This window comes from Ixodes scapularis, unplaced genomic scaffold (genome assembly GCF_016920785.2).
Source record: "Ixodes scapularis isolate PalLabHiFi unplaced genomic scaffold, ASM1692078v2 PGA_scaffold3__209_contigs__length_174095766, whole genome shotgun sequence".
Taxonomy (NCBI): domain Eukaryota; kingdom Metazoa; phylum Arthropoda; class Arachnida; order Ixodida; family Ixodidae; genus Ixodes; species Ixodes scapularis.
In genome coordinates, this window is record NW_024609868.1 from 49880609 (window position 1) to 49904379 (window position 23771).

The 23771-nt window shown below is 43.8% G+C and overlaps 1 protein-coding gene and 1 pseudogene across 1 annotated transcript; both read left to right on the forward strand.

Annotated features, from left to right (window-relative positions):
- The first annotated feature begins 2650 nt into the window (after positions 1-2650).
- LOC115317369 (cytochrome P450 3A4) lies at positions 2651-23527 on the forward strand. Its single transcript, XM_029976987.4, has 5 exons — positions 2651-2845; positions 9244-9435; positions 10508-10697; positions 19222-19430; positions 21706-23527. Exons 2-5 carry the CDS (start codon positions 9253-9255, stop codon positions 22645-22647), a joined length of 1524 nt encoding a protein of 507 aa, XP_029832847.2. The 5' UTR covers positions 2651-2845; positions 9244-9252; the 3' UTR covers positions 22648-23527.
- LOC120838582 lies at positions 2932-3825 on the forward strand (annotated as a pseudogene).
- Positions 23528-23771: the final 244 nt, after the last annotated feature.

A 23771-nucleotide genomic window follows, 5' to 3' on the forward strand; every position in this document is an offset into this window, starting at 1 on the left:
TCCGTCAGGGCACTCATTGGCCACGAACGCGAATCCAAATATTTGTCGACAGATTGATTGTTGACGAGCGCATACGTCCGAGTGACGCAGTTTTCGTGTCCAATGCGTGAGCTGGGCTCTGCTGACGTCAGTTTGGCACCGGTGACGCGCTTTTGGAACCGCGGATGTATCATAGTGAAAAGGCGGAGAGCTTTCGAAGGCGAGAAGGTACAAAATAGTCCGCTATATTTTCAAATGTTCGTACCGAAAAGCTGGCTTTTGACTTTCTAGCCGCTTTCTTTTGGCCAACTAAACGATATGTGATTAGTAAAGTCCCAATTTAAAATCGTTCACCTCAACCCAAAATTCGTTTCATGGCCCCTTTAAGGTGCCGTTTGGCGAGGCTTCAAAGCTGATTACGTCCCCTCGCTCTATGGGACAGTTAATGCTTTCGCATTCAAAATAAAGTTTCGAGAGTTTGGTGTGCCTTTTAAAAACAAAATAACGTCACCGGTTTTTTTTTCTTTCTTTCTTTTTTACATCGCATAAATTAGAAGAGCCATAGAAACGACGTGTATATTTGCTCCTCTATGAAAAGGGAACTACTGAACGAGTTTGAATCGTTCAGTCGTAATTCCTTTAATGGTGTAGTAAAATGCAAGTCGATTTTCTTTTTTGAGCAGGTGTTTTTCGGGACGACACGCAACCACACAAGTTACGTAAGAGGGATCGGTGGCCGAGTGGGCTAGCGCACACCAGAGGCCCTAATCTGGACACTTGGCGAGAAAGTCGGCGAGAAATCGGGCGGCCGTGATTGGCTAACGCCGCACTTGACCTTGGCGCCGGCCAATCAGAGTCGCCGGATTTCTCGCCGACTTTTGCTCCAAGTGTCCAGATTAGGGCCCCAGGTCGGAGCACGTGGAGCGAAAGCTCGCGCTGCAGAACCCAGGCATCCTGGGTTCAATCCCCATCCCTTTCCATCTGGAGGAGCATCGTACCGGCGCGCGGTCGTGTATCACTACAGCGTGGTGCACGTTAAAGACCCCGGGCTAGCGGTTGTACTGCACTGGCTAAACTTCTCGTATACAGTGGGTAACAATTTCGCCATGTTCACGCAGACTAACCTCCCGGAACAACTAACGACTAATTAAAAGTTACGTTACCTAGGGCTCCTTGGTGTTCTTTTGTCTAAGGTGATGCCACTCCTTGCAGTACCCGTTGCCGACTGTACGCACTCACAGGGAAAATACAAAACCCGCTAAAAAAATCTTGCCTTATCGCTAGTAGCACGGGCAATGCTTAAAGCTCGTACCAGCACACATTCTTTGACGTGCGCTCCTCGCATCTACCGCAATGAAGGAAAGAGCATGAAACGCATTTACATTACTCCAAATTCACCGAAGGATTTTGACATAATTATTCATTGTAAACCTAACAGTCCTTGTAATGCGAAGACGAGGAAGATTATACACGCCGCGCAATCACCGTCGCATGCTTAGACTTCTCCTCAGGAGTCCAGATTTCTTCCCCCTCTCTTTTCGACTTGTGAATAATATATGCTTTCCGCATCTAACCGGTTTGATCGTCCGGCTATCGGCAGGGCGGTGTTTTTGCGCAAGACGCCCTCCTTCTTACATCGTTTTTATTTTCCTCATCGCGTGCACCCATGTTGCCTTGTTTGAATCGCATCATAGTCTTTTCAAACACGCCAGGGACACCCATCGGAGATTGGATCTTGAAATAAGGCGAGTCCACTGCACACACTTCAAACTTTGGCTACGATTTCTGCAAAAACACTTTTTCAAGAACAGACAACGATCATTGGGACGGCGGCTGTTATTGGGGTTATTTATTTTGCCTCGAGTTAACGAGATGAAACCGTACCTTGAAAGAAGAAACATGACTTAGCTTTAGACACACGACTGAGTAAACTTCATTTGCAGGTAGCGCTCTGTGGTGTTGGTCACTTTTACTTGTCCGATTTTTTTTTTTTTTAGCGCTTTCACCCTCTGAATTATGAATCACCAACTAGCCCAAGTGCATACCCATCTACGTAAGATGACTGAACTGTCGCGTCCTTGTTGTTGTTTTGTTTTTCGCTAAGAAGTGGTAGACTGGATATTACTTTAGAGTTTGGCATACTGGTTTCTCAAAGCAAATGAAAATAACTGGAGTAAAAAAGAAGAGAGTTACAGAAAATCAAAAAGAAACAGCACGCGATTTGTCACTGTTATTAAGAAAACGATCTGCCCTCTTAATAAATTGTTTAAAAGCGGACGCATTCGTAGAAATTTAATTTAAGATAAAGAAAATCCGAAAATAGGTCTCAATGGCTATAGTTCATACTATCGGGTAAAATATTATGGACACACCGGTAACTTCATCACACAGCCAGTAAAAGGTATCACTCTATGATACGTTTTCTAGGCTGATCCAGTTTCCAAGCGCCTGTGAAATTTCAGCTATCACCTGTACGGCCCGATAGGCTTATTTTCTTTTTTCCTTTTTTTTATATTTTCAGTCATAAAATTTTCTTATATATTTCCTTTTTTTTTGACATTGGCAGCAGCGGCAGCATTGAACAGGCACTACCAAACTAGTCCCCTGTATCTTTCAGATAACAGGAGCGCTGCCGGGGCAACGTTGCCGTGATTTGATCGGACATCAAATCTGCTGACTTCGGAGCTACGAGCCTGCCTACTCCAGACAAGGCTCGGTCGACCGTGACGTCGCCACTGCTAACATCAAGCGCTTCCGTCGACCAAGCTGAAGCTACAAAAGGCACCTCAGCGGATCCTTCCCTTCACATTGGCAGCAGCGGCAGCATTGAACAGGCACAACCAAACTAGTCCCCAGTATCTTTCAGGTTGCTGTTCTTTTATTCCCTAATACCACGTTTCATGCCGCTGCTGCTGCGCTGCCAAGGTGTAGCCATGAGTCCCAACGGTCAGTGTAAAACTTGTGAAAAACAATTCGTATCGTCCGTTGCGAAAATTGCGTGCAGCGACTGTGGTGGTAGCTACCACACGGGAAAATGTTGTGGAATTTCTGACAAAACAATCGAAACGAAGAGCGAAGCGTACCGTTTAGCTTGGCGCTGCCCAGCCTGTCGTCGTTTAAAATCTTGTGCACAAGCTCGGGATCCTACACTGAGTGACGATTTCGAAACTCGCGATGTGCAACAAATGCTAAAGGGGATCAATGAGAAACTTGACCAGCTCTTGCCGCTCAGAGAAGTAGTTGAGGGCATTGAAGATTCAATGCAATTCTGGAGCGAGCAGTACGACGAACTGCGGGAACGAACAGAGCAAAATAAAAAAGGACATCAAAGACCTAAAACGCAGAACGGAAAAACTTGAGGCGCAGGACGTTGAAGTTAATCAGTTGCAATGCGAAATCGATAACCTTGAATGGAGAAGCCGGCGCCTTAACCTCGAGGTTCACGGAATACCGGTAACCGAAATGGAAAATTTGCTGAGCAAACTAAATGTACTTGCCACACAACTCGAACTGCCACAGCTTTCTGATATGGACGTGGTGTCCATTCACCGTCTGCGTTCAAGGAAAGATAAAACGCCAGGCTTAATCTGCCGCTTTGCAAGGCAGGCTGATAGAGATAGATGGTAGGAAAGCAGAAAGAAGTTACGTGATTCGAATGACACTCTGTCTCTACTTGAAAACTTGACAAGACGATCCCGTTCTCTACTTTTCGAAACAAAAGCCTGGGCCAAAAGGAACAAATATAAATACGCGTGGCATAGCAATGGCCGAGCGCTTGTGCGCAAATCTGACGGAAGCCGCGCGGTGGTAATCTCTAATATTGCCGACCTAGATAAGCTTCGATAAGAACTGAGCAATCGACTATCTATGGCCAAGTGCAGCCAGCGAATCATACTACTTCCGAATTCATTTGAAAGGCATCTAGGAAAACCGTTCCTGCAATCGTTTAAGTGTTTTCACTTGAATATACGCTCAATTAAAAATAAAGAATCCGATCTCTGTTTATTGTTTGATAATTTTGGACTGCAATTTCATGCAATATTGCTAACCGAGACATGGTCAACTGACGAAAAAAATTTATTTTGTCTCCCATCGTATAATATCTTTTATTGGAATCGCCCTAGTAGTCGCGGCGGTGGAGTATGCATTTTAGTCCAAAAAAAAAACTGAAATTTTGTCAGACCTTATTGTAAATACAAGTGATTGTGAAGTTGTGTCAATTCAAATACAAAACACGGCAATTGCCGTTTGTTACCGCCCTCCCAGAGCTACCGTCGCTACGTTCTTGGATTGCTTAGAATCGATTTTTGACTTTATTACACAAAATCGTTTCAATTTCCTCTGCGGCGGGGATATGAATATTAATATGCTAAAAAGTGATTCAACAAGGTCTAAACTAGATCTTTTACTAACGACGCATGATTTGCAGAATTTCATTATGCTACCCACAAGAGTGACTGAGCACTCTTCATCTCTATTTGATCTGTTTTTAACAAATATAAGCTCGAACCAAGTAAAAGCAGGGTGTTCGCCTGTGACCTAAGTGATCATCTACCAATATTTATCTGTACGAAGGAGCATGTAAAAAATAAAATATTGCAGTCGGCATACCCAATACAAAAAAATAACAGAAACAAACCTGACCATCTTTCGTGATAAAATTGCACAAACAGCTTGGGGAATTGTACTGAACAGTATGGACGCAAATGACGCCTACGATGAATTTCTCAGCAGTTTAAAACCAATATATTCAGAAAGTTATCCTCGTGTACGTATTAGAAAAAGCAGAAAAATTCGTAAGCCATGGGTTAACTGCGAGCTTCTCGCAAGTATAGATGAAAAAAACAAGCTCTACAGCCAATTTATTAAAACTAAAGACCAAGAAATATTACGTATATTACGTAAGTTTAAAACTTGTCGCAATTGTCTAGATAAAGAACTAAAAAAGGCAAGACGCGAATACTTCGCAAATCAATTCATTTCTACGGCAGGGTGCTCTGAACTAATGTGGAAAAGATTAAATGTCGTCTTAAAGCATAATGTTTCCCCCGACAAAGTCAACAAGATAAGCACAAATAATGGTGAGTTACGTGGAAAAGCACTTGCAGATGCTTTTAACAAATATTTCGTGAATATTGTCACTAAAACCGTAACCTTGTGAACATTCTGTCCAACCCGAATTCTATTTTTCTTAACCCTGTAAATGAACAAGAAGTTATTACTACAATTATAAATTTAAGCAACAGCAAGGCTAAAGACGCTGATGGATTTCAGTTAAAACCAATTAAGCAGGCTATTGAACTTCTTGCCCCTTACATAACGCATATATTTAACCTTTGCCTTAGTCAAGCTGTTTTTCCTCGAAGAATGCAAGTTGCCCATATAAATGTGTTGTATAAGAAAGGTGATAAAAACGACATGGGAAACTACCGTCCCGTGTCGATACTTCCAATTTTTTCAAAATCATTAGAAAGAATAATTTTAAACTGTTTTATTGACTTTGAGCAGAAGCATAACGTTCTAAATGAATCTCAATTTGGTTTCTGTGAAGGACTTGGTACAGAGTCCGCACTGCTCGCGCAGAAAGAACTAATCTTGACTGCACTCGAGGAAGGAACATTGGTTCTTGGTATCTTTGTAGATTTAACTAAAGCATTCACTGCTTGTTCAAAAACTTCAACGTTATGGTTTTAGAGGGAAGGCTGCATCCTTAATCATCTCTTATCTACATCATCGTTTACAAACAGTCCGTATAGACGATCATTTCTCCGATCCACTTCATGTTTCTCGCGGCGTACCACAGGGGAGTACTCTGGGTCCTTTTCGTTTTAATATTTATATAAATGACATCCTCTCTGTTGGATCAGATGTTAATATGATTATTTACGCTGACGATAAAATGATATTTATAACCGGAAATATATATAATGCGATAGTCGATAAAGCAAATTCGACGTTACAAAAAATAGACGAGTGGACGTGCCAAAATAGCTTAAAGATAAATATAAACAAAACTAAAGCCGTCTTATTTCGTAGTAAAAATAAACGTGTGGTGTTAAATCAACCAATAATGCTTAATTCGACACCTATTGCAGTTGTCTCTATAGATGTAAGGTACTAGGGGTTGTTTTTCAAGAAACTTTGTCGTGGGATACAGACATTGATTCCGTAGCCGCTAAGCTGTCCCAAATAGTCGGACTTGTTTATCGTAATCGGCACATTCTGCCACGAAATATTATGATTTTAATTTATAATAGCCTGTTCCCATCTAGGCTTAACTACTGTCACTTAGTCTGGCCATCCACAACTCAAGCAAATCTGCATAAAATACATGTCTTACAAAAACGGTTCCTAAGAGTTGTTGAAAATATTCCATGTTACTTTCACACACATGAGTTGTTCGTAAAATATAATGTATTGCCAATTCATAAAATGTACGATTATCGGCTTTCCAAAACTTTTAAACAAGAGGTAAAAACTAAATCATCGTTTTTAAAAGGACTAGCTAACTTACAAAGTAATACTACCGCCTACACAACGCGCCATGGAGCCTTCGAACGTTAGCACTTATAGAACACTCTAGGGCAAGATACGCTGAAAAACAAACTGGTACGGTTACTGAATAGATTAGCTGCCGAAAATGTCGAGCTTTTAGATATTACGTTTAAAGCATTGCGTTGTTATTTCAGCCCCCAGTCGACTTTTCTTATGTAAAAAATGCTGTGTAATATTAAACGTGAAACTAGTTGTGCATGTAGGTGATCTTGTTTTTTTTTTTTTTTCTTGATAATGTTTTTCAAGATATCCTACAATTGTGTGGTTCTCACGTAATTTGAGTGGGTCCATTGGTGCTTCTCTTTATTCTATTTATTTTGCTTTTTCTGTTAATGCTGTAATCTGAATGCTATGTTTATTATTTTCTTTTTAGTGCTGCAAATGCCAATGTGGGGGCCGATGGCTTTGTCAAGCTGGTCTTGTGACTGCTTTTTCCACAAGCCTCCAGTATCATGTACGCTGTATTTGATGCAAATAAAAATCAACAAGAACAACAAAATACAAATGTATACTAGGAGATAGATATGCATGCATTAGCAGAACATGTACCCTCTAAACTTCTGCTGCCACATCCTTGCCGTCCATTCTAATTTGGATTGCGGTTTGCAAGCATTTTTTCTCTCACTTTTTTATCTTAATTTTTTAATGTATATTCGTGTGTTGATTTTTTTTTGTACTAGCAATCACGTTTAGCAGTTATAAATCCACATATTTACATAACAAATCAAATTTGCAACTAGGGCTAAACCGACGCGCCGACCCGTCATGACATTTGTCAACATGACTCACAAGATTTCTCAAGCGGATTTGGAAGCCCAGAAAAAGTAACGTCACGGATTTTGTAGAAGCTTCTTCGGAGACAGGTCCGGCTTGTGAACACACACCTTTACTGTGAACGAGGGGTGGGCAACATACGTGCAACAATGTATCTAAATACATATACGAAATACGTTAATTCACTTCGAATGCAATTACAATTAATCTAAAGTATGAAAATAAAGATAAAAATACAACAAACAGTATTTACCAGCTTCAAAATCCTAAGTTAATCCCGTCGTTTGATATCTCGACCAAAATTGAAACCAAATAAAAAAAAAAAGCCGGTACTGAAATAAAGAGTGCAGTTCACAAGTTATGACAAAAAGGTGCTTGAAGATATAAAGGGCTTAGAAATAAAAATCATCTGTCCTAATATATGCACGTATAATACGCGACACAGTCAGTACGGACAATCGACCGGCGAGATATTCTGGTTTTATTTTTTTTATTTTATTGTATTGTGTTGTGTTATTGTCATCAAATTTACTATAGTGGGCCAAATTAATCACTTTGGAGCATACACTGAAGGGGTAAGTTTGATACTCATCAATTCCACGTCTACGTAAAATGCTAAAAAGTGTCTTTCACGCTGACTGTGCTGCGATTGTAAGAACAATACAATGTTTGTTTGTTTTTGTATAAAAGTTTAGCTCGCGTTTAGAAGTAGTAAAGTATTTTCAAATAGCGTGTCGTTACTGCAACGCTTTTTAGGACACAAAAGGAAAGGCACCCGACCAAGCAGTCAATAATTCTACCCCGCCCGTGCATTCGTTGTTCGTTTTTGATTTCGAGTTCTTTTATGCTTGCTGGCAATTAGGGTGGCGATGCGGGCAATATAGTTGGTTCATACTTAGTAAAATCAACACACAGCACAAAAAACAAAGACGATGTAGAAGGTCGTACACAAGACAATCACCGCTTGTCTTGTGTGCATCCGTTAAAATAAAGAGTGCGCAAATAACGTCAAGGCCAAGGCCGGGCTACTACATTTTTTTTTTATAAAGTCGCACCTCTCTTTCTCTCGCTCTCGTGTCCTTGACATCACTCGAATCGCGAAGAATGCCCAAAATTGTATTTTATTAGTATTGCAGTTGAAATACAGATTTTTTTGGTACTTAAATTCAGTCGTCAAACATATTTCCTAGTATCGAATTAACACAAAATACTCTAAGTTTTATAAATTCTTATTTCAAATAGTATAACCCTTCGAAATAATGCCCATTTCTGCTCCGGACCAATATTATCCATTGTCTGCCCAGAGTAGGGCCAACAACATACATGGCTCACACCAGGTCCATCTCGTCTGTTCTACAATTCGACAACAATAGAGCGGCGGAACGCGGAAATCACAATATGAGCAGCTGTGAAATGTTTCTTGGAAGCCGCGTCCTTCTCCTCACGGAGTAGGAGCAGTTTAGAGGGCGTACAACAAACACCTTGCTTCTTTTTCTTTCCTTTTCCCTCGGCGGAGAAAATTGACTGAACGTAGAACGAATCTTAAGTCCCACTCGGTAATTAGCTCGCTCACGTTGCGATAATTCATCTGTGATTCCTTGCCCTCAGAAACATCTTCATCATTTCTTGATTCGTAATATGTCTTCGGTCGTAAAATATTTTCTCCGTCGATTCTCTCCGACACTCAACGCCTCCGCGATCGATGCCGTGCGACTCTGCAGAAGCACGTCGTTACGCATGAATAAAACTTTGGGACAGTTCTTTTTTAAACTACTGCACTCTGCTGCCTTGACGCACGAGTCTCTGATTTGAAAGTTAAAAAGAAATCGAAAGGCGTAACCTTGACCGCATTAAACGGGAATAAGGTCAGCGGCGTTGATAGGAAACTCTGCGCGCTGCTGCCGGAGAGTGAGACGAAACACGCGTGTGTTTCAGCTGTCCGCGATGAGCAGTGCTGCGATCTTCAGCGTCCTGGGTTACGCGCTGCTGCTGACAGTGCCCGTGGTCCTGGCGTGGGCGCTGAACCGCCGTCGGCGGCATGGCGTCTTTCGAAAGCACGGCATCCCGGGGCCTGATCCGGATCTCTTTGGGGGAAACTGGAAACAGCTCAAGAGAGACCGCTTGCAGGTAGTGCAATCTATTTGCGCTTGCCATTATACTTCGTTTCACCCAAGGTAGAATCGAAGTGAACCCTACGATCATAAGCCGGTCTGTTCCTTTTCCAGGGCTCATTATTTTTCTTTTTCACTCTAAAAAAAGTCTGTGCGTCTACTTTTACGCACAACACTCGGAGAGCCAACCACCGCACCTTACGGAGGCAGCTCAGTGAATGCCGATGTCTTAACATATGTTCCGGCATCGTCATTCGCTAAGCTGCCTCCATAAGGTGCGGTGATTGGCTCTCCGAGTGTTGTGCGTAAAAGTAGACACACAGACTTTTTTTTAGAATTATTTACCAGCGGTCAGTGGACGACTCGTAGTACTTACCAGAGTCACCACAATACATTGTCAAGCACCCTTCAGATAAAAGAGCGTTATCTGTCTCACGGAAAGGCCACGTAGCCTCCAACGCCATCTTAAGAATACTTCCTCACTCGATCATGCAGTCTGCGCATGGTTCAATGTTGCAATAGTGATCACAATACTTTCACGTTTTGTTTTCTGAAGTCACAGGGAGAGTGTTTTGGTTGTCCGAAGTTAAGGAAGAAATTGTATTTGTTTTGCTCTTCCGTTATATCCGAACCAAATGTGAGCAACGATCGGGTGGCGACACCCCGTTCGACGTCGCGAGGACCGTTGGACGCGAAGATGTACAACTGATGAGATAAACTACAGATAGAGTTACTATTGTTATTCATATCAAGAGTGCCGCTCCAATACGCCGTTACGTACGTTAGATATTGCATCGCCCGAGGACTATGGTCACTGAGAGCGGAAGAAACGCGGGGCGTGGCGGTTCCAGAGCATCTCATTATCGCTCAGCAGCCAATCAGATTGAGGAATTGGCGGATAATAACGCCGGAGAAGGAATTATGATGGCAAGAAGCGTGATTATTATATTAGGCCACGCCCTGCGTTTCTTGAGCTGCCGGTGATTACAATAAAGTTACGGCGGTGTCCAATTACCATAGTCCTAGAGTATATAGGAAGAGGATTTCTTTGGTTTTCCGATGGGACTGAACGTTTCGCCTCGACGCAGGTGATGCAACAATGGATTGACCGATACGGGAAGGTGTTCGGATTCTTCATGGCCGAGAAGCCCTGCTTGGTCGTGACGGATCTGGACCTGGTGCGGCAGATTTTTGTCAAAGAGGCGCACACCTTCATAGACAGGGCGCAGGTCGTCCTTGAGGTGGAGCCTTTCAATAGTTCTCTGGCTTTTCTCCGGGGTAAGCATCATCTCCAATATAGACAGGGTAATACAGGGTACATTTCGGTGGTGTCAAACGAAGCACGGTGGAAGCTCGCTGCCACAAGCAACACCATCAACGTAGAACAGGTATGGCGCCTAATGAACACGTGCCATTAGTGACGTTTCAGTGGAGCCTGAAGGAAAAATCCATCAATGTAACCTTGTTTGGCAGTCAATGTTTTCTAGTGGACCGCTGACTGTGCCTGACTGTACGTCAAACATGTCTGATTGGCCAACAAGTCACTCTGACCGACAGTCAAACTCCAGTGAGACTCCACTTGTCGGCTTTCTGATGGTTTCCTGGTGGCAGTCGGCCGCCGCGAAATTCCATCAAGATGTCCTGGTGGCGATTCTGATTGTACATCGATTGGCTCTGACTGTACGTCAAAAAGCTTTGACGTGCAGACAGACGTACGGTCAAAGGACGTAAAGTTCGTTCGGATACCACTATTTTGTCAAATCTATGAATACGAAAAATAATCTATGCACAAAAAAACGATTTGGGGACGTGAGCCCATAAAACCGCTGATGTTAGAGATATGACACGCAGCCGACCGACAACCTTGATGAGAAGCCCGCCGAAACGCCGAAAACGCCACTTCGCTTCGCCCATAGAGGCTTCGCCGAGCTTTCATGAACGATCGCTCTCGACTCGTTTTGTTTGCTTGCTTGCTCCAACCTGTCGATCCTGCCCGGGCTCTACAGGGTTTCATGTCCTACTAGAATTTCTACTCGACAAGACCCAGCCTGTAGTTAGTTCCGACGATGTAAGGGACTTTAGCGGTGTAGTTGAAGACGACAAGGTGTACCAGGTCTACTGGGCCGGAGACGCGCGAACAAAAGGATCGTTCTACGGCGCGAAAGTACTCTACATGGCAGGTGAGTAGAACTGAAGTACGGCGAGTGATGTACGAGTGCTTTACATAACATGTTGAAGTCGTAACTGCATTTGCAACCGAAGCATCTTGTATAAAATGAATGGTGAAATCGGGGTTTCTAACCAAGGGCGTAGCACAGTGGCAATAAAGAAAAAGAAAAAAAAGGGCGTAGCACAGGGGTTAAGGTGTCCGATTTGTACGCAAGTGGTCGCGGGTTCGATCCGCGGTGGTCCTGCTTTTTTTTTTTCTTTTTCTTTTTTTCTCTCGAACATTTTGTTTTATTGAGCCATTTGGCGATATTTATGAGTGCGTATAGCTTTACTCTTATATAAATGCTGCCCTTGTTGATGAAAATCCCTTGGCAGTGGCAGTCAGACGTCATCTGATGGACCATCAGATGACGTCTTTTGGTCCATCACGTTCCATCAAGGCTGCTGACTGGCAGTCAGTATCCCAAATTACGTATCTTGATGGAATTTTCAATAGAAAGCCCTCTGATTTAGATGTATCGGCGATGTCGTTTGTCAGTTCCTGTGATCGCGCTGACTTAATCTCAATGGAGAAAATCAAGTTTGGTGACGTGTTCAAAGAACACGATAGAAATTTCTCGTTGCCTTGGCCAACAACACCAAGAATATTCAAAGCCTGTGCATTCGAATTTTCGCGCCATCGCATCACAGCGAGATCGAGCGAAGACACAGATTGGAGACGTGCGCTGCGTCGGCGTTAGGCATAGCCTCTTGTCCAATCAACGCGTCAAAATACGCTCGACATCGGGCCCCGTATCGAGCATTGAGCTTCGATTTTTTCCCGAATTGAAAAGATCCTGGCGGCGCAATGCCGCAAAAAGCATCTTGGTTACCGGTTGGCCACTAGGTCTCGGTTTCGATTGACCAACCTTACTTCACGACGTCGCGTCAAGACCAAATACAGTGCTCGCATTTTTGAATGTGTGACTTTCCTTAAATGTATCATACTGTTGATGTTGCCTATCGACTCGCATAGAATGCTGGGTGACGTTTTTCATGGGGGGGGGGGGGGGGGGGTGGTAATAACACAACAGAGCGACCGGCCATACTTCTATTCCTCGTTAAGTCTATGCAGGTCATGCGGCCACTGGAGGTCCGTGTTTCAACGGGGTTCTCACGAAGGTGAATGGGTGCAATGCAAGCGAGCGCTGAATTCCCAACTTTGTCAATGGGGAAATCGAAGCCAAAACCACGCAACTCCTCTCCGTGGCCAAAGAAGTGCCATTATGCAACGCGCGCCGTGTTCCGTGCCGGGATTTTTGGAAGTTGTTCGTAGGTACCACCCGACAGTGATGACGTTTCACGGAAAAAAAGAAGGATGTGCGCATATCTTTATGATTCTAGGTGGTGTTGCTTTGCTCGTTTAGTGGCAACACTAATATACCTCTCGCTCTCGGCGGGTGCTAATACTTACTCTCGAAAGCAAAAAAAAAAATCCCAACACTAGGTTGCCTGGAACGTGCCTCCGACTGGTGTTTTTAGTGTCTTGTACCGCCCGTGCATCGCAAGTGGTCCCCACGTGACACTAGGGGTGCCGGCGTGTCCTGTTATCAGGTGTCGCCATCATGGTGATTGATCGAACAAGTTCCGGCAAAAACTACAAACGAACGCAATCCCTGTCGTCGTGGCATACCAACTCCTGGCTGCTGGGGAAAGGATCTGTGGTGTGTCAAGCTGGACAAGGAGCAGAACAGAAATCTCCCGCGTCAACCTCCGCTGCTGTGGCAGCGCAAGGGTCGTGGCAGGCAGCAGAATGTCATTTCTATGACGTCATCGGTCGGAGATCGAGGGACCGCGTTTGAGGGCACGGTAAACACACCAGTCGGAGACGCGTTTCCGTTGAGCCCTGCAATGCATTCCATCCTATCATCCTGACTTGCTGCCTGTCCGAACAAAAAGTGTACCAGAGGAAAAGAAAAATACGTTCAGACTCGCAAATATAACAATGTGTATGTGTGTGAAATTCTGAACATGCTTTCAAAACCCACAAGGACTTTTGTTAATGTGTGTGTGAGTGCACGCGCGCGTGCGTGCGTGTGTGGTGTGTGTACGTGCGTGCGCGTGCGTGTGTGTGTGTGTGTGGCGCGTGTGTGTGTAACACGTGTGTGTCTGGCGCGAGTGTGGCATGTGTGTGTGTGTGTGTGTGGCGCGCGCGCGGATGTGTGTGTGTGTGTGTGTGTGTGGCGTGTGTGTGTGTGTGTGTGTGTGGCGTGTGCGTATGTGTGTGGAACGTATGTGTGTGTGTGTGGCGCGCGTGCGTGTCTGTGTGTGGCATGTGTGTGTGTGTGTGTGCGTAGCACGTGTGTATTTGTGTGTGATAGTAGATCCTTGATAAAGTATCCAAACACTTGCCCGTCCTTATATGAATAAAGGTAGGGATGGATGGATGGATGCTAGTGGCTGTACTTTTTATACGGGGAGCTAGCTTGCGCAATTTGCTTCCCCTCTGCAATTTTATAACCATCACCAGGCGGTGTGGGATATCACCAGCGATAACCGAATGGATGGACGGATGGATGGATGTTAATGGCTATACCCTTTGTAACGGTCGGTAGCTTGCGCCACCTAGCCTAAGTCTAAAAAGACAAAAACATGTGATTCCTCCCGCCCTTCTGAGACCTATTTTCTCCTCGTAACTATCACCAGGCAGTGTGGGATACCACCAGGATGACCTTTGGAGAATCGGGCAAAAAAAAAAAAAAACTAAAAACATCACCCCCTGCCTTTTTCCCCCGGCGAGGGAGGCGCCAATTTTTCTCTGGTCAAACCTTGTTGACGTTATCTCGCACCGGACCCACTGGGAGACAGGGTTGAGACTTTTGGGCTGGAGCCACACGGGAGGGAGTCCCAATTTTCCTCTGTCCCGCCCGTCCCCAGCTGTCCTAGTTAGTTGTGCATCACTCAATTTTCCCTGGATAATTTCCACCCATCTTCTAATCGCCTCTTTATGACTGTAATCCTCTTCCGTCCTTCCATCGTCGCCAGCAAAACCCAGGGCCCCGGCCAAATTCGTTACCCCTTCAGGGAGGGCAGGGTGAAGCCCAGTGCACTTCAAAACCAAGTGCTCTAGTGTCTCGCTATCATTATGGCAGGCGGCACATAATGCATCTGTCACCTGAAATTTAGCCCTATACGTCATCGTCATCAAAACTCCCGTTCTCGCCTCGAACAGCAAAAACTTCCGAGTGTATTGTCAAACTCATTTTCCTTTCTTTCGTCCTGCTTTCGTGACTTGTACATTGTTAGAGCTGATTTCGCCTGTATTCTTTCTTCAAACGCTTTCTTTTCTGCCTCTTTCACGCCCTTTTCTATTGAAGTAGTGTAGGTATTTAAATGTAAGCTTTCGGGTTTGGTTTTTCCATTTTGTGTTTAAACTTTTCATGTATAAATTTATTCATTTTTTATTTATTTATTTGGTGATACTGCCAGCATTCTGTAGAACGTCCAGGCAGGAGGTGTACAAAAACAATATTCAAAAACAAGCGGAAGCAGTGCAAACAAACAGACAGAGCCACTACTCAACAAAGTGCGAGAGTAGTACTTCACTAAAAGTATCTGATGATCTCAAATTTACAACACTTTCAGGAAGCTTATTCCACTCACATGTGGTTCTAGGAAAAAAGGATGCTTTAAACAAAGTGGTTCGACACAATGGTTCGACAAGTGTTAATTGGTGTTTGCCTCTCGTGGGCCTTGTTTCGTTAAATGAAGCGCAATCACAGAGACGCAGTCGCAAATTACCTTGTATCATATTATAAAGAAACTTCGGACGTTCTGTTTTTCTCCGGGTTGCTAAATCACACAATCCCGATCTTGGGTACAAATCTGAAACGGATGACATAAAACCGTAACGCTTGTACACGAACCGCAATGCTTTTTTTTTTGCACAGTCTCTAGCATATCAATTGACAGCTTCGTATGAGGGTCCCATACAAAACATGTATATTCTAGCATTGGTTTTATGATGGTTTTATAAGCAGTCACTTTGGCTTTAGGTGAACAGAGGTTAATATTTCGTTTCCAAAACCAGAGCTTCCGCATTGCTTTACGAGCTATAAACTCAATATGTGCACTCCATGACAAATCAGAGGTAATTAAAACTCTTAGGTATTGATATTGTTTAACAGTCTCGAGTGGTACTCCATTGATAGAATATGTGAAAAACAAAGGGTTCTTCTTCCGCGTCACGGCCACACTTTTTACACTTCAGAACTTTTTACAGTTCAGAACATATTTCCTTTTATGCACCATACATGAACCGAAGATAGACAATAACTTAATTTGTCTTGATCAGACAGGTTGTTTATCTTAGCAAATAAAACAATCGTCAGCAAAAAAAATCGGCTTTGTACATAGGGGTGGTGTATCTTTAAATCGTGAATAAAAAATTAAAAGCAAAAGCTGCCCAAGGACCGAGCCTTGGGGCACGCCCGAGAAAACGGGTGACTCGGGGGAAAAAAACAGACAACACTAACCCACTGCGCACGGTTAGTAAGATAGGAATCAAGCCGTCGTAATATGTTCTCGTTACTGATGATGTAGCGCAACTTATGCAATAGTTTGTCATCGGAGACGCGATCAAACGGTTTCGCAAAATCTAAAAAGATAACATCAGTCTGTCCGCCGATATCAATGATAACCGCAAGTTCATGTATCGTATGAACAAGTTGTGTTACAGTGGAAAAACCCCGTCTGAATCCATGCTGTTCGTCCTGAAAAAACATACTGTCCTCAAAAAATACTGCAAGACGTTTGAATACGAAGTGTGCAAGAACTTTACTGGCCGTACATAAAAGTGAAACAGCTCTGTAGTTTTCGACGCATTGACTGTCACCCGATTTAAATATTGGTATCAACCTGGCCTTTTTTTCCATTCATCAGGCACGGCTCCCGTATTTATACTATGGCAATAAATCAAATGCAAAAACATTGCCGACTATTCAGCGTATCTAAACAAAAAAAAAAAAAAAAAAAAAACATTCGGAATGTCGTCGGGACCGTGGCTCTTCCTAACGTCAAGGTTAAGGAGGGCCGCAAAAACTCCCTCTTCAGTAATGCTGATGTCCGGTATCACTATTCTAGAACTCTCATAACTTAGAACTATTTCCGTTTCCACAGTAAATATAGACGTGAAGTACTCGTTGAAAGCATTTGAAATTAACTGCTTGTTGTTTGTTAGGATATCAGTGCACAGTTTCATGTCCGAGAAAGAACATTTCTTTTGTTTCAAAAACCTCCAAAACTTTCGGGGATCACAAAGCGTTAAAAAGACGTTAAAAAAACGGTGTTTAGTATTTTTAACAGAAGACCTCAACTGTCTGCGCAAAACCGGTATAGACGAAATGTTATTCCCGTTACCAAATTTACGAACTCGCCGTATTTTCCGCTTTAAATGTAGAATGTCACGTGCAATCCATGGGTTAAACTTTTTCACTCTCCTAATACGCAATGGAACACATTTCTGAATGCAGTGCTGAACTATACCTCTAAACCGTAACCACACTTCATTGGTAGTACTTGTACCAGGATCATACATATCGTAAAAAAGCGAATAGCTTTCCTGTAGAACGTCTAAAATATTGACATCATTCGCATTATTAAAGTTACGGTACCGCTTAATGTCGATAGTAGTTGATAAATCACAAGCCAACGTTAGAGTGCATGCTACTAAGGAGTGATCAGAGATACCTTCGACTATTTCGCACTGGGCACCTTGTCGTGCAATCTTAGAGGAAACAAAAACCATGTCAAGACTTGAATACCTTCCGTGCCCCCCGGGAATCATCCATTTTGGCCAACCTTTGTTTAAATTCAACTTACTAATTGCCTCCCTGGTCTCAAAAGACGATCGTCCCCTGTCCCCCTGTACTCCCTCATTTGGTGTTTTTTAATGTGCCCCCAGTGTCAATCTGCCTGCGCTTTTTTGTCGAATTTCTAATCCTGATTGAACCTCTGATTTTATGCACACTACTGCATTGCCAAAAGACAGCCCTGGTACCATCACTCCTTTTCATATAACTATGACCACTTCATATCTATTACAGTTCCATAGTGCCTTGAACTCCATAATAGCTAAATTTCGTTTCCCTTCCATAATTATATTCTCCTCATGCTCCTCTAGATATTTCCTTCCCTCATTGAACCAGACTCCCAGATATTTGTATTTTCCTACATGGTCTATTACAATGTCTTGTATCTTCAGTGGTTCCCTCTTTTCGTCGTTAAACACCATTACTCCAGACATGTCAGTACTAAAACTCATGCCCAAGGTGTCGCCTTCCTCTCGTCATAATCCAGCTAGTTTCTGTAATGCAGTAGTTCTCAAATGCGGGTCCACGGCACCTTTGGGGTCCGTGAAGGCATTCCAGGGGTCCGCGAAGCCCTACCTCATCAGTCAAGCCCGGCAATTAAAGTTGGCTTTTTTTTTTTTGATTAAGAAGAATCGTTCCAATTTTCGGGTGAGTTTTCTCGTGTGTATGTAAATGAGACAAGTCTATTTAACACTAGCCCATAGTTATATCCATTTATTAAATCATTATCATAATTAGCTATACCTTTCTTTCTCCTCACCACGAACGGTGTTCTCCATCATCACCCCCGATCCACAAGGGGTCCGCGAAACACCAATGGTTGAGAACCACTGCTGTAATGTATCCTGGTTATCTGCCATGAGGTACTATGTCATCTGCATGCATCAGTTCTGGTGTTACCTGTATTAGATTTCTCCCTCCTTCCATATAACTCGCATCAAAACCTAAGTTGCACTGCTCTAATTTCTTTTCCATTTTACTGATATATATCATGACGCGCAGAGGTGACAGTGGACAACCCTGCCTGAGTCCTCTTTTTATTGCTGCGGGTTGCGTAGTTTCTGCTTCCCATGTTATAACTACCTTATTATCTGTGTACACCTGCTGAAAAAACCTAACCAAATTTATATTTAAATTATACTCCTTCAGCTGACCCCAGAGTTCTTCTTGGCTCACATTATCGTACGCTCCCTTGATGTCCAAATAAGCTAACCATAAAACAGTTTGGTTCTTCATTGCTATTGCTATACATTGAGTGGTGAAGAAAAAGTTATCTTCCAGGTTTCTATCTCTTCGGAATCCATTTTGGAGCTCGCTAGTATTCGCATATCTTCTGTCCATTGTTCCATTCTACGCTTTACTATCTGCATAGCTAATCTGTGTAGAAGTTAACGCTATCGGGCTATATGACTTAATGCTGTCTTCGTTTCCTTTATCTTTATATATTAGTTTCATTTTACTTAGTTTCCAACCATTGGGTACCTCTCCTCCCATAATTACTTGGTTAACCACATGCCGTAACTTCAATTTGGTTGTTTTTCCTAGTGTCTTTATGAGTTCCATGGGTATGATGTCGGGGCCTGTCGCTGTACCTGCTGGAACCTTACTTTCTGCCTCGTCCCTTTCTTTTGTAGCTGTCTCCAAGCACCTTTCGGGTTCCACCCACGGTGGCCAGAGTTGGTTTTGAAGCGTCGTTGCTAACCTGTATATGAAACCTCGGCAACGTCAATAAGGAATATAGCTGTTTCAGTTGATACTTACGTGGTACAAACGCTGTTCTGCAGGTGAGGAGTGGAAGAAGGTGCGCACGGTGCTCAATGCCGCCATCACCGCCGGCAAGGTGAACCGTTGCTCTGGAATTGTGAGCGGATGTGCGAAGGAACTTGTGCGAGTCATCGAAAAGAATCACGAACGTGACGAGCCGGTCGATGTCGTGGACGTGGCCGAGGGGTACTCCCTAGACGTCATCACCAAGTGTGCACTGGCATGGAAGGTGGGTGCACGTGTGGTTATACGAGACCCGTGACACGTGAACACCATAAAATCCATCGTTTGGTTATAGACAGGACGCGTGGCAAGGCTCGAGCATATTATTCAGCCAGCCAGGTTGCTGTATAAGCCAATGAAAGTGCTGAAAAACAAATCACGAAGCAAAAATCATGAACGAAACAAACATTTTGTTCATGATGTCGTTTGTCCTTTTTACTACAGGTTATTCAAAACAAATTATGTATAGTACCGACAAATCTCTTCTATTAACAGAGTTGCTTTAACAACAGATGCTTGGAATAAAACACTTACTTTCTTAAAAGGGTTAGAGAGTTAGAAATTAGGGGTTAGGGAGAAATCATGCCGCGCTGCGGAAAGTTGCCAACGACAAATAAAACTAAGCGGAATATTGAATTCAGATAATAAAAACTATTTTTCTACTTTCCCGGTGTTTGTCGGCGAACTTTCCGCCCATAGTACAGAACACGAAAACGGCGTTGCGCGACTTTGTTTGTCTGTGCGTTTTGAACTGTTTTCTTGACAACTTCAGTTTCCTTGGAAACGTTTTCTTCTCCGCATGTTCAGCGTCGTGTCCACCAGGCGACGCGGTGTTCGTCGCTCGTTTTCGTTTTCCGCAGTCGTTTCTCGCTGTTTGTCACTCTAGTGGGACGAGGATATCTTAAATACCAACATTATTCCCGTCGCTTAATTTTTGCTGTATGTTTCCTGTTATCTTGATGCTGCAAAACGTTCTCCCTTTATTAGAAAAGAATTACGAATAGTACGTCAACGTAATAACGTAGAGGTGTGCGAATATTCGCCGTTTTCGAATAACGAATCAAAAATTTTTCGAAAAATATTCGAAACGTTTTAAAATTATTATTCCATTCGATTAACGAATCTACTAGGGTTCGCTAATAGAATCGAATAATAATTTTCAAAAGTTTCGAATATTTTTCGAATAATTTCCGAATAGTCGTTACGGTGTCGCGCCGCGACATTCCCTTCACAGGCGTCCCACAATGCGCCAGCACGCCTGCCATACGTGCCCGCAAGACGGCAACACGTACCCTCTTCTCCTAGACAATGATTGTCGTCATCGGCAGCAGCAGTTTCTTTCTGTACCTACGTTGCTGTTGCCTCCATTATGGACTGTGTTATTAAGTATAACCCGCATGTAATCGATTTGCCTAGAAACGGGGCATGGCGACGTCTACCCGCTTCGCTCTCGCTCGGTCAGTCGCGCGATGAGGCAAGCTACACGAAAGTGGCGTGAGCAAGCGACCAAGGCGGTGAGGATGTTTTCTAGAAATCTAAACACCGAGCGACGCGACGAGCGACAGTGAGAAATCTCCGTCGCTCGCTGCTGACTCTGGTCGCTGTCGCTCGTCTCGTCGCTCGCTAATCGCTTACATGCGGTTCAGTCTTTAGGGACCGCTCTCGCACGAGACTGTGCGTGCACGGTTTCGGAAAGCGTGTCGTGGAGACGTTTCAGGACAGGCTGCTACGGTACCGCCGCTCTGTATGAGCGAAGTAGAAGTGGTAGAAGCGGGAAGTTGTACGAAGAGAAAGCGCAGTAGAGTGTGGAAGTTTTTCGGTCACTCCACCGCAACCAACTGAAGAAGCCACAACAGCTGCTTGTGTCGAGTCTTTCCCAACCTTTCCATGGTTGTTCCACTTGCTCAGTGTGTGAAAATGTTGCTTTTTGAGGGCGCAAGTGGAACAAGACAATGCGTCTTCCCAGAATGTTCTCAGATCAGTGAAAACAAAGTTCCTGGACGTAAGCAGACAGGCATATCACGCCCTCGCCACCTTCCTTGATTCTCGGTTGAAGGACATCTGCTACAAGGAATAAAACGAGAATGTAGAATTCCTACTAAGTACAATGCTTTGGGATGTACCAGGCTCAAGCGAACTGTGATTTTATGTTCAGCATCCGCGTCAACCCTCATATTATGTTTAGTATTCTAATATTTTAGTAGCTTTTGTTTCTATTTAATTATATATCGTTGAACTCTAGTTAATATTGTCTAGTCGCGTTTTTGCAATAATTTTAAGAAACATTTTGGAACAATAAAAATAATTTTATAATCTCGTTGCTCTTCCTTAGTAGCTGTCTACTTACTATTCAGAAACTATTCGGTAATTATTCGATTCGTATTCGTATTCCATTCGGTGCCACAATTATTCGATTCGTATTCGATTCGCTTTCAAAAATCAATGTTCGCACACCCCTACATAATTGTGGTTCTGAAGAGTGTCTGATGTCCACTTCACAGGCAAACTGTCAACACAAGTCGGACGACACGTTGCTGCTCGGGCTCAGGCGAATACTTGAAGATTTAGACTCAACCGTCATCGAGAGCACTCTCGCCCTGCCTGGAGTAAGGAGCATCCTTAAGCGTATCTACCCACTGACCAGTGTTTCTAAAACGTTCCATGGCATCGCCGAAAACGTGCACGACACTATCAATAAGCGACGCCAAGGACAAAGCCCCCGTGAAGACGACATGCTTCAGATGCTGCTTGACGCTCAAGCCGGTGTTGAGGACAAGACATACAACGTCCAAAAGAGCGATCTTCTCCTTGAGGACCGTCACGTCATTGGCAACTCCATCGTTCTTCTTGCCGCTGGCTTCGATACAACAGCTACAACGATTAAATTCACGCTCTACCTTTTAGCCGAAAATCCCGACGAACAAGAAAAAGTGCATTCCGAGATTGACGCCGTGTTACCCTACGATGATGAGATATCCCTAAACAGCATCCAGAATCTCAAACGCCTGGATATGGTGATCAACGAAAGCTTGAGGCTGTACCCCCCCGTTCCAATTCTCATTGCAAGACTGTGTCCCCGAGACATGACCGTGAGGGATCAGTTCATTCCGGCTGGAACCTCCGTTTTCGCTCCCGCTTGGCACATCCACCGAGATCCCGAGTCCTGGCCCGAGCCTGCCAGGTTCCTCCCAGACAGATTCGCCGAAGACCACCCGGAGCGCCATCCGCTCGCGTTTATTCCCTTCGGCCTAGGGCCCAGGTCCTGTTTTGGGAAGAGATTAGCTTTGCTCGAAGTCAAAATGGCGCTTTGTGAAATTCTGCGAGAGTACAGGGTGATCCCAAGTGAAGAGACGGTCGATCCTATTCCAGTGACGGTACCCAATCTGTTACTTCGCCCAGTAGGCGGCATCAAACTGAAATTCGAAAGCAAAGCAGAGCGGTGAATGAACACTTTTCACGGACCATGTGACTTACCACACGTGAGCGAGTAAACAGGGTTGCAAAAGTGCGTTTTGAACGAGCATAACTGAAGTGTTGCACAGCCATGGTCACTCACAACTTGGGAAACGGAGGGCGTGGCAGGGCATCGTACTATTGCTCCGCAGTTGACTGGATTATGTTTTTCGGAGCCGATAAGAACTCTGATGAACAAATCACAAAGCAAGAAGCGTGAACACACCTGGCATTTCTGAAGCTCTCATCCCAGGCAGCACAGACGTGTAGGAAAGACGTAAAAAGAACGTCGATGACGTCAGGGACCACATCTTGAAAGAACGTCAAGAGTATGGACGTCAGGTCCCTTCGACGTAGTATGATAAAAAAAGGTAGATTTTACGTCGACATAACATCCCACTTGACGACCGTCAAACGTCGAATGCACATCTGAAAATGACGGGAAGTTGAGTGATAACGTTGTATCAACGTTGACATAACGTCCCATTTAACGACCATAAAACGTGGAATACAAGTTTAAATTGAACGGGATGTCAATTGATAACGTCATGTCAACGTTCCAAAGAGGTGGAAATGTCATGTCACGTATTCAGAAAAAGCCTTAGGATGTCAACGAATATGGAACGTATACTCGAAGTCTAGGAAACGTCTGAAACGTACGTTACGTGCACTGGTGACGTTACATCGACATACAATAAAAGTAAAGATAGCACCGCACACCTTAAAGAAGGTTATAGAGCCTCGGGCCGGCGTTCCATCCAAACATATATTCCACACTTCTAGAACGCAATACAGTGCGTCGACTGGAGACGTTATATCGATGTGTTGCTTTCACCCAAGTCCTGCAAATAAAATCTGTGGAACGGGAAATTGACTTCTTAGTGACACAGGAGGTCCCACGCGCAACCTAAATACAACGCCCTAGGAACATCTTAATGAATTGTTTTTATGAATGTAACAAACGTATTTTCACAACCTATAACTAGTTCGCCCAAAAAGTAACGTTTGTAAGTAGCACGTGTACGATGAGGAGCAATAAAATGCCGTTTGAAATACAATGTAGAAGGAGCCACGAACACCAATGTTTCCAATGACGGCTTATAAGATCGCACCT

Excerpts from the sequence above, each read along its gene's own strand:
- LOC115317369 (XM_029976987.4), top strand. The coding sequence starts at position 9,253 with ATGAGCAGTGCTGCGATCTTCAGCGTCCTGGGTTACGCGCTGCTGCTG. Across the intron at positions 9,436-10,507 it reads TCAAGAGAGACCGCTTGCAG|GTGATGCAACAATGGATTGA; the intron begins GTAGTGCAATCT and ends GCCTCGACGCAG. Across the intron at positions 10,698-19,221 it reads TTCTCTGGCTTTTCTCCGGG|GTGAGGAGTGGAAGAAGGTG; the intron begins GTAAGCATCATC and ends GCTGTTCTGCAG.